Here is an 11730-nt window from a genome sequence, read left to right as displayed (position 1 = left end):
AATCTTTTATTATAACTTTATTTGTTTTGATTCCTTCTTTAAGAATAAGTGACTCTTAATCTCACAAAACAAACTGAGGGTTGCCGGGGGGAGGGGGTTTGGGAGAAGGGGGTGGGATTATGGACATTGGGGAGGGTATGTGATTTGGTGAGTGCTGTGAAGTGTGTAAACCTGGTGATTCACAGACCTGTACCCCTGGGGATAAAAATATATGTTTATAAAAATAAAAAATTTAAAAAAAAAAATAAAATAAATAAATAAATAAATACAAAATATCTAAAAAAAAAAAAAAAAAAAGAAATAATCAGAGAGGGACAGTTATCACATGATCCCACTGATATGAGGAATTTGAGAAACAAAACAGAGGATCATGGGGGAAAGAGGGAAAAATGAAACAAGATGAAACCAGAGAGGGAGATAAACCTTAAGAGACTTTTGGTCTCAGGAAACAAACTGAGGGTTGCTGGAGGGGTGGTGAGTGGGAGGGATACGGTGGCTGGGTGATGGACATTGGGGAGGGTATGTGCTATGGTGAGTGCTGTGAAGTGTTTAAGACTGATGATTCACAGACCTGTACCCCTGAAACAAATAGTACATTATATGTTAATAAAAATATTTTTAATAAATAAATAAATAAATAAATTAAAAAAAAAAAAAAAAAAAAAAAAAAAAAAAAAAAAGAATTCCATTGCTTTAGGATTGGTGATCCAGAGGTAACCTCTTTGTCATTCTCATCTCTTTATCCTTCCCAAACCATACAGGACGACAGGAAGTTTGTTGGCAACATCACCTCTTTTATTCTCTGCTTTGGTACTTCTGTTCTTTTAACTGCATCCAAATGTGTTCCACGGATTTTTAAATCTTTTTGTATTTTTTTCATCTTAGCCAGCTTTCTTCTCTTGCATCTGCTGGCATCTGCTCTTCTTATTCTCGGCTGCAGTTTCCCAGGAGCCCATGTCTTATTGCCTCCTCACCAAGCAGATAGCTTCTGAAGCTTTTCTGGTTTCCTAGAGAAGGGTATTTTCTAAGATAGGTTTTTATTCTGTTGTCAGAGTAATGTGGATATGGGGCCCACATAGATTTGTTTATGTTTTAGGTTTTTTCCCTATTTACCAATATTTAACTGAGGAGGGATCCTCATGTTAGTCAATACACAGGATGGGCAGATTGCTCGCCCAAAGCATCCTCTCTGTGGGTGTTGCATGAATATTCTTCTGCTAGTCTCAATGGTAAGTTGATGGGCCACTGAATACCACAGCTTATTTTTCTGTTCCACTGTCAGTGGAGGTTTGGGTTTCTAATTTAGGGGCTGTCATGAAAAGTGCTGCTGTGAACATTCTTGTCATGCCCATTGGTGCACATATCCATGTATTTTTGCTGAGTATGTATTTAGGAGATGAAATGCCAGGTCATGGGGTGTACATACTTCCAAACTTAGCAGATAAGGTCAATGCATTATGAATATCAAGCCAAAACTACTTAAGAAATATTCAGTAACATTTCTTTTTGTTTGATTCAGCAAGCCAGAATATCCTCCTAGTTAACAAAATGCTGAAATGAGACATGAGAAAATTTTCTCTTGAAGTAGAGCATCTGCGAAACACTAAAGAAAATAAACTCCTTCATTTGATTGTAATTACTGAAAATAATTTTAAATTATTGGAAGTTTAGGGAGAAGAAAGATCTTTCCTCATGAATTACACATTGACAAGTCCATAAGAGCTGCACATCTTGGGAGAAGCACAGATTACTGGAATTCCATATGATGATCTGTACAGCTTCTTTTAAAAGAGATAATCTGTAAAGAAACAGAAAAAAAACCCACAAATGTTTGATTATGCGATCTTTTAAGAAACAATCATTATCAGACCTATACATCCAAAAAACTACTGTGATGCAATTACACAGACCCTTGGTTGAGGAGCCAGACAACGCCAGACAGCCCAGCTCTGCCACTTATGAGCCCCACGATCCAAATGTTTCTTAACTCACAGGGTCTGTTTCCAAATCACAGGACTTACCATCCTTACATTAACTGAATTATAACTGAAAACTTAATATGTGGACACTGTAAAGAAGTCAAACTACAAAAGGATATAAATGTGCGGAGAGTATGTCTATTCTCCCCAGTCCTCAGGTCTTCCAACAAATACTAAACCAATTTCTTGTTGATCTTTCCAGAAATATTTGGTGTGTATTGTAGGCCTCATGAGTCCATCCACATTTGTATGTATGCATACATATTTCTAGCTTTTAATTAAGGAATGTGACATATATGAGAAAATAACATAAAACCGATGTGCAGCTTAGTGAATTCATGTTAAATATTCATCGGTGTAAATATCGCCCAGGTCAAGAAGTCTTGTAAGTTCCCACTTCCTCCTTTGCAATCACAACCCTCTCTCTATCCTCTAAAAGTCATCACTATTTTGATTTTTATTTTTTACAGTATTTACTTCCTTGGTTTTTTTTGTATCTTTACCTCCTAAGTATGCATTCTTAAATGCCATAGTTTTGTGTGGATTTAAACTCATACTGTAGATTTCTTTTTAGGATTTGGCTTCTTTCAATACTATGTTTGTGAGACTCATCCATGTTGTATTTAGTTCTGCTTCATCGTTTTAACTGCTACATAGTAGGAATTGATAAATGTTTTCTACAAAGGGCCTGATAGTAAATATTTTAGGCTTTGTGGGCCAGTAAATAAAATCAAGGATATTATATAGGTCCTCAACAGGAGAAGATATTTTCACAAAATTTTTGATAAAATTCAAAGGCAGTAATAATATTTGACTACAGGTTTGTTTTTAATATGGGTCTACTAATAAGAAAAATGGAAGTCTTTTTTTTTTTTTAAGATTTTATCTATTTATTTAACAGAGAAATCACAAGTAGGCAGAGAGGCAGGCAGATAGAGAGGGCAAAGCTGGCTCCCTGCTGAGCAGAGAGCCCAATTCCGGGCTTGATCCCAGGACCCTGAGATCATGACCTGAGCTGAAGGCAGAGGCTTAACCCACTGAGCCACCCAGGCGCCCCAGAAGTCTTATTTAGAGGATAACATTTTGCTTAATTGAGGTTCAGAGCTTCAAAATTGATTACATATCCCCAATAGCAGATAAACATTTACAATGAGACCCCCGACACCCATCCCCATCAGCTTTGAAAATGTCTGTCACACAGATAGGTGCTGCCAACACCGATATCAACCATGAGCATATGCTTTTAATTGCGCATATCTATGTCTGGGGGGCATTTACAGAACTCCATTAGATTCTTCTCTTGATATTTCCCTCTTAGCATGTCATTACGACACATATTAATCACTTCCAATTGAAGTTAAGTGGGACATTCCTCCTTCGCACAGTTAAAGAGACTTTGAAATAGGATAATTTCCTTTGCACTTGTTTCAAGGTCCATAAAATGCTCCTGAAGGTGTAAACTCAGATAACATATCCACTGCAAATATGTATGGGGATTAAAATCTTGCTTCTTGTTTTAACTTGTGACAGGCAAAGGAAGTATAAAAAGCAGGTTGCCATTGCTTGTGATTCAATGTTAGTTGCCATTGAAGTGACTTTCCCGTAGTGTAAATTCTGCCATATAAGCTCTGTTTTGCCTTGTAATTTTAGGTTGGATTCATTTAAAAAATATTATCAAGTGTACAGCAAAAGTTAATTTCCAAAGCCATTCAGTATTCCATAGTAGTGGATAAGGTTAGTTTTCTTACTTAGAAAAATCTCCATCTTTTTTAAAAGACTTATTTATTTATTTGATAGACAAATCATAAGGAGGCAGAGAGGCCGGCAGAGAGAGGAGGAAGCAGGCTCCCTGCTGAGCAGAGAGCCGGAAGCGGGACTCGATCCCAGGACCCTGGGATCATGACCTGAACGGAAGGCAGAGGCTTTAACCCACTGAGCCACCCAGGCGTCCCGAAAACTCTCCATCTTAATCTGAGCTCAAAAACTCGCACTGAAGGGTTATCAGTGCTAAGCTAACAAGTATCAGTGAGGTAGGCAAGTCAGGATATACAGCTATTTCTGACGAAAAAAATCATGGAACAATAAATTAACAATGGTTAAATCCATGAGACTGAGTGAAGATCACCACTGAAACAGCTGGCTAAAAAACTCATGATAGATTCAAACATGTTTTCACTAGTAAGAGGTTTATCCACAAAAAACCTATTGCTGACATTCTGTGGGGGAAATCTGGTCATATGTTCGGGGCCCCTCTCGATTGTAATCCATCACGTCCCGCCACACTGATTTTTAAATGCCTTGTTGGTTTCTGTTTCCGCTAGTAAATAAAGATCTTCTGCCTTTGGCAAGCCTGAGTCCCAGCTTGTACCCAAACTCGGCTACTGCCCCAAGACAAGAAAATGGCCAGTGATCGCAGATCCCTTAGGAAGGACTTTCTTCTCTGCTGCTATTGTTCATCTAGTGCCTTCCATTTCCATAGCTCTCCAGTGTCTCTAGAAATATGTTTACAATGTGTCCATTATTTTCCCTAAATGTTGCAGCTACCTACTACATTCTACTAAAATCAGAAGACATTTCTATTTTTTGTTTTATTAAATTCTGTCCCTCAATTTATGAATGTTTTCTTCAAATTTTTATGTTTTATTAAATTCTGCTGTTATTTTATTGTATTATTTCTTTCCTTTTGCTTTTTTGCATCTAATTCACTGTTCTTTTTTTTATTTTTAAGATTTTTATTTATTTATTTGACAGAGAGAGAGGGATCACAAGTAGGCAGAGAGGCAGGCAGAGAGAGAGGGTGAAGCAGGCTGAGCAGAGAGCCCAATGTAGGGCTCGATACCAAGACCCTGAGATCATGACCTGAGCTGAAGGCAGACGCTTAACCTACTGAGCCACTCAGGTGCCCTAATTCACTGTTCTTTTTATAATTTCTTGAAAAGAATGCTTAGTCTTATTTTCATCTTTTCAAATGAATGCCTTTAAGACTACAAATTTCTAAGTGCCACATTAACAGCATTCCACAAGTTTGATGCACATTAGCATTTTTGTCATTTTTCAGTCCAAAGTATTTTCTAGTTCTATGACACTTTATAACATATTAGAATTAGAATTAAACATATTAAATTATCTTGTCATTGATTTCCCATTTCATTGCATTTTTATCAAAGAACACACTTTGCAGGATTTCAACTCTTTGAATTGGTTGACACTCGCTTTATGACCATAAATAGTTTTTGTACATGTTTGTTGTGTGTATTCTTAAAGAGTATGCATTCTGGAGTTGTTAGGTGTAATATTCTATAAATTTCCACTAGGCAAATTTCTTAATTATGTATTTCAAACCTTCCATTTCTTTTTTTTTCTCTGGTTGCTCCACCAATTCCTGAGAGTGATTAAAATTTTCTAGCATTATTTCGGATTTGTTTTTCTATGCAGTGCTATTACATTTGCTTTACAAAGGTTGAGGCCATGTTACTAGATACATTCCTATTTGTGACTGAAACCTTCCCAATGAATTAAAACCTTTATCTTTATGAAGTAACCCTCATTTGTCTAGTGGGGTTTTCTGCTTTAAAGCCCTCCCTGTCTAATACTAATATTGTTATTCCCGCTTTCCTGTGGATGCTGTTTTCATGGTATCTTTTTTTAATCCTTTAACTTGTAAGCATTCTGTATATTTAGATTTTGCATATGCTTCTTACAAACAGCATTTATTTTTATTCAGTCTGACAAATTCTGACTTTGGGCATTTAGCTATTTACATTTAATATAAATTAGTGATGAATCCACAATAAAAAAACCTACCATTTTATTCAGTGCTTTCTATTGGTTTTGTTTCCTTTTCCTCTCCTTTCTATCTTCCTTTTATATTGAGTGGGACTTTTATTCCATTTTCTTCTATTAGTTTAGTGTCATACATCTTTCTACTGTGCTTTAGAAGTTACCTTAGACGTTACGGACTGTTGCCTTGAGTCATCAAAGATAATGCTAAATAACACTTTATCCCTCTTCTAGATAAAGCAAAATGCCTTACAACAATTTAGCCCATACACGGATTTCGGACTCTTGCTCTACTTATGCTGTGTAACCATGTCACCAATGTTGCTTTTTCTTCTTCTTCTTCTTCTTTTTTTTGCAGTTAAAAAATATCCACATATTCTTTATATCCAACTTTCCAACTGGGATAATCTTCCTTCTATTTGATCAACATCCTTTAGTAATTTCTTGTAGTGAAGATGTCCTAGTGACTAATTTTGTTTCATTTATCTGAATATGTCTTTCACTGTCATTCTTGAAGGATATATTGGCATGGTATAGAAGCCTATGTTATTATACTATTTCAGCATTTTGAAGCTATCACTCCATTATTTTCTGGCTTTGTTTCTAGCCAGAAGTCAACTTCAGTTTAATTATTGCTCTTTAATTTTTAATTAATGTCTTGAAGACAATTCACGTCCTTTTCCCCTGAAAACTTTAAAGATATTTTTTCTCTTTTGTTTTCACAGTCATATTAAAATATATGTAGGTATAGATTTTTAATATTTTTCTGCTTGGAGTTAAGAAGGCTTGTTAGAGGGGAACCTGAGTGGCTCAGTGGGTTAAAGCCTCTGCCTTCAGCTCAGGTTATGATCCTAGGGTCCTATGATTGAGCCCTGCATGGGCTCTCTGCTCTGTGGGGAGCCTGCTTCCCCCTCTCTCTGCCTGTCTCTCTGCCTACTTGTGATCTCTGTCTAATAAATAAATAAAATCTTAATTTTTTTTTTAAAAAGAAGGCTTGTTATAAATATTGAGTCTCTCATTGGTTTTTATAAATTCAGGATTTCTTGACATATTTCTTTTCTTAGCAGTCAAATTTCTTGAATCAGTGGTCCACTCCTACTATCCTCTTGTCTCTTCCTAATAATTAAGTCATCCTACATCTATCCTTGCATCTCCTCTGTAGTTTCCACCTTTTTGTTCCTTTATTCTTTCTAGGTACAAATTCTTCTGACCTATCTTCTAATTTATTAGTTTTCTCCATAGCTATATTTATCCTGCTCTTAAATTCATTCATTGAGTTTCTCATGTTCATTACTGTATTTTTAGAATCTAGAATTTCTGTTTTACAGTAGAAATCTGCTATATCATTTGTATCATCTCCAATTCTGAAAATTTCAACGTTGACTTTTATCTCTTTAAACATAAGTGTGTTAGCTCAGGCTGCTTTAACAAAATACCTTAACTGGGGAGTTTAAACAACAGAAATTCATTTTTTCACAGTTCTGGAGATTAAGATCAAGATGTCAGCATGGCCGGTTTCTGGGGAAAACTCTCTTCTTGGTTTGTAGATGGCTGTCTTCTTGGCCTGTTCTCACATGGCAGGGAAAAAGAGAGGACAAGCTCTCTGTGTCTCTTCTTATAAGGGCACCATTCTCATCATAGGGGACTCACCCTCATGATCTCATCTAAGCCAATTACCTCCCAGAGCCCTCATCTCCAGATATCATCATATTAGAGGTTAGGGCTTTAACATCTGAATTTTGGGGGGACACAAGTCTGTAGTACTCCATACCCACCCCCCCCAATTCATGTCCTTCTCACCATTCCATCCCAATAGCCCCCAAAGTCTTAACTCATTAGAGCATCATCTAAGTCTCATCTAAATATCCTCTAAATCAGGTATGGGTGAGGGTCAGAATATGATTCATCCTGAGGCAAATTCCTCTCCAGGTGTGAACCAGAGGAGATATATATATATATATGGTTTTTTTTTTTTTTAAGATTTATTTATTTATTTCAGAGAGAGAGAGAGAGAGTGAATCCCAAGCAGACTCCTGTGGAACACAGAGCCCGACCCAGGGCTTGATCTCATGACCCTCAGATCAGGACCTGGGCTGAAATCAAGAGTTGGACATTTAACCAACTGAGCGACCCAGGTGCCCCTAGTCCCAACGAGGGGTTGGTGCCCCAACCCAAATAGGGGAGGCTTACCAGGGCCTCCAGCTTGACTCTAGTTTTTGTCCCCCTAGTTTTACAAAGCTGGTGAAAGCATCACTCAGCTTTTCAGCCCCATATTCTAAACTATGCACATTCCTTCAGGGGGAAAAAAAGGCAGCTGCAAATGCCAGAATCACCTCTCTGAATATGTCTTCTCTTAGATATCTGGCCAGAGATTCCTCACTGTTAGCTCTCCATTGTCTTCAAGCTGATTAAAAATATTTTAAAATCAATGGTCCGTGCCTACATCCCAAAGCACTATTAAATAATCTCACATCTGTCCTTCCCTCCTTCCCACAGAGAAGGAAGAGAGGGTACATACAATGGGAATAACTAAGCATCATGTTCCAAACATTAATAAAACAGTAAAGAGATACTTTATACTCAGAAGTAAGTGCAGACATACTCATTTTAAACTATGTAAATTACTGATCTTCTTAAATTTTCATGTAAGACAAAGGACTATCCAAGTATTGACGATGGTTTTTATCATAATAAGATAGACAAAATGCTATGGTCCTTGAGTTTATATTACATAGATGTATGGATAATGTTACATGTAAATACATGTTTTATATCTTTGGGGATTTCAGAGGCTCTTTCATTACTAATTAAAAATGAAAGATTTTTTCCGTAATTTACAGCCATAGCTTGGTACTTAAGAGTCCTTTATCAGTTTTCTCTCTGCTTTCTTTCTTTACTGCCCCTTCCTCTCCATATCCCTTCTATGATCCTCTTTGTTTTTAATTATGTTCAGTTAGCCACTGTACAATCCTCTTTGGTTGAAACTTAAGGCCCTAATAGATTCCCTTGCACAGGGTCTGTTGGTCACATAGGCACAGGCAAACCTCTAGTGAAGGGAAATTATTCTATAAAATTATAGTTAGTGGCAGAGCTGGCTAACATCCAAATCTTCTGAATGCCAGGCTCAAATTTTCCTGTAAGCCTTGTGTCTTCCCTCTCCTGATAGCATACTCTCAGGCCAAAACAGTACTGATGTGCTTGACCAGGGAGGGCTGAGGCAGAAGGTATAGGGTTCACTTCCCTTCTTATGGGAATTCTCATGAGAATTTTATTTTCAATTGACTCCCTAGCTCTATTCTAGTAATTTGATAAGGTAGTTTGTATCAACTATGTTACTAAGCTACACTACTTAACCACCAAGTAACTACCATTTTATTGGAAATAATTATAAATGAACTATTAATACCTAACAAGAAACCATAGCTTCGAGTTTTCCTGAGTGTGCTGACTTTTGTAACCGAGTGGATCCATTAGGGGGACCCAGACACGAGGCGTGTGGAGTCATTATGAGACATCCTGGACCCCAAGGCATGGAAAGCAGGGCAGGTCTGCACCAACCCAATGTAAATCTCTCTTCCTTGCCTCTGAGCTTTGTAACCAGGGGATAAAGTAACTGTGTCTGTGTGGACACGACAAGAGCTTCCATATAGAGAAGCACCTGCCAGCCACCCTGCTCAAAGCTGCAGTTCCCGACTTCTCTCTTGCTGTGTAGACAGATACCAAACTCATATCAAACCTTGTCTGTGTTAGTCTTGTGAGCAGGGATGTTTAGTTGAACCTAAGACCAGCTCCTGGTGGGGCCTGCAGGTGGCCTCTGGGCTAGAATTGGACAGCCTGTGCCTCGTACTATGCTTACAACCAGGCTGATGAGACAAGGAGTCCTCCTCTACTCCCTAAAAACAAGCTGCTTTTTATAACACACATTTTAAGCTTTATTTGTGATGAACTACCATCATCTGCTTTAAGGACCCATAAAAAATTACCTAGGATCCTGTTTCCTGGACCCAAGAGTCCAATTGCTATAATGTCAACTCTATTCTCTAAGCATTTCAGTAGTAGATTCCGTAACCTAGATGAAATGTGCCGATTTGAATGGGAGTGTTTCACTTTCTTAAACACATCATGGTTGTTGGACTAGAGCAGAGAACTGAATGCTGCTGCCTCTCCTCCTCTCTGCCTCCTCTCAGATGAAAAACCCACCTCACCTGAGCTGTGGTTCTTATTTTTGAGTCTCTCCCTCGGGTAACTCGTCTGTGTCTGAGGCCGCCTCATCCTGCTGTTGCTCCACAAAGTCCTTATTGACCATGTCTTCCGTGTGGCTGTGGATGATCTGATGGGCTGCAAGAATGTGCTTCCGCTGGGCGTTCCTCACTGTGCCAAAGCGACAAGAAATTTTACTCTGAAAGTCTAAACAAGATCATTCCCAAAGATGTTCAAGAAAGTAGTGATAGAAATGATAATTCTGTAAGCCCCATATTCCCTTGCTTAAAGCTGATGAGATTAAATGACAATGACCTGCTCTCTGTTTTAGAAGTACACCTCCGCCAGGAGCCAGATCTAGGCTCCTGGCTCATGAGAGCGGTTCCCCCTGTTCCCACTCTCAGGTTCCGGGTGGTCCTGCTCCTCCCCACCAGGCTTCCTCTATTCCTCTCCTCCACAGCTGCCCTCCCCTGGAATGCCTGCACTGCGGTTCTACCCTCTCTGCGTAGCCCAACTCCGGTCCCAGCTCCTCCAGAAGTCTCCTCCGACTGGGCCAGCCCGCATCTACCACGGCCACACCTGAGTTCGTACAAACCCACTTGCAGCACTGAAGCACTCCGCGTGAGTTCCGTTTTGTTTATTAACTAGGTTGTAATGACTTAAAGGTAGAGACCTTGTCTCCTACTTTTCTTTGAGCCTGGAAGATACTTGTTGACTGATGATAAGTTTCTGAGCTCATGGCTGTAGAAGGTGGTCTTTGCTCCATATTCGAAGGATATTTATTATCAAGAATTAGTAGTTAGGCATCCCAGTTCCCTCAGAAGGCACTAATCCTGAAGTTGATGATGATGATTTAGCATTTAGCATTTGCCCTTACTTTGTGCCAGGCACTGTTCTAAGCAGTTGGCATATATTCATTTAAACCACCCTACAAGCCTAAAAGAGACTATTAATAATATCCCCATTTTCGGAGAAGGAAATGGAGACACAGAGAGATTAAGTAATTTGCCCCAGATCATACAGCTAGTAAAGGACAGGAAGAAGTACTATGGATTCTGTGCTATTCAAGTGTCAGCAAGTTTACAGAGGATAAATCACACAGCAACTTCCACACAGACCACAGTTCAAATCTGTAAGTTGTATAAAATTTCTAAGCACTTATTTCCAGAACTGAAAAATAAGAATAGACCTCTAGGTATTTTAAGAAATTGATATAGGTACTTTTTAAATGCTTAGCACAGTATCTGGAACTTAGCATGCACTTAAAATTCGGTAGTCACTGTTATTTTATATCTATATACAGGTCTTTTCAATCACGAAATATCTCAAACACGGTCTGTAAATATTATCTTAATTTGGGGTAAAGAGTATATATAATACATATGGTTCTTTTATTTGAAAAGAGAAACAAAAAGGTCCCAGTGTGTGCTCCCTGTCCAGATGGCTTTCTTCATGGGGTAAACATACAAAGAGAAGAGGCTAAGGACTTCCCCACCCTCCCCACAGACAAGTTCCACTGGATTCCTTAAGCTGAAGTGCCTCTTCAAAGGCCACTTTCCCTCAGAGCCCAGAGAAGCTAGGGGATGGGTCATAAACTAGTAACTACTAAACACACTATTTCCCTGCCTCCTTCAATTCCCTCAGTTAGAGTTGACCTGGAGCAGGCTGACCTCACTTTGGATCTAAGAAAAATAAAAAGGAGTTACATATTTTCTTAAGATTCAGAAAACACAAGATCCCTTTTATAAGATGACACAAAAACATTGATTAT

At 38.4% G+C, this 11730-nt stretch overlaps 1 protein-coding gene across 1 annotated transcript in view; it reads right to left on the bottom strand.

Moving 5' to 3' along the window:
- Window positions 1–678: 678 nt before the first annotated feature.
- The window catches only part of CFAP91 (cilia and flagella associated protein 91), a 98575-nt gene continuing 87523 nt past the window's right edge, over window positions 679–11730 (bottom strand). The window contains exons 17-18 of the mRNA XM_045088428.1: window positions 9965–10130; window positions 679–1798 (exon numbers count right to left, since the gene is read on the bottom strand). Coding sequence (XP_044944363.1) covers window positions 9979–10130 — 152 coding nt within the window. The 3' untranslated portion in view covers window positions 679–1798; window positions 9965–9978. The remainder of the gene's footprint in view (window positions 1799–9964; window positions 10131–11730) is intronic.

Source organism: Mustela putorius, unplaced genomic scaffold (genome assembly GCF_011764305.1).
Source record: "Mustela putorius furo isolate JIRA1106 unplaced genomic scaffold, ASM1176430v1.1 tig00003834_pilon_pilon_pilon, whole genome shotgun sequence".
Lineage (NCBI taxonomy): Eukaryota > Metazoa > Chordata > Mammalia > Carnivora > Mustelidae > Mustela > Mustela putorius.
This window is presented reverse-complemented; position numbering and strand designations above follow the sequence as displayed.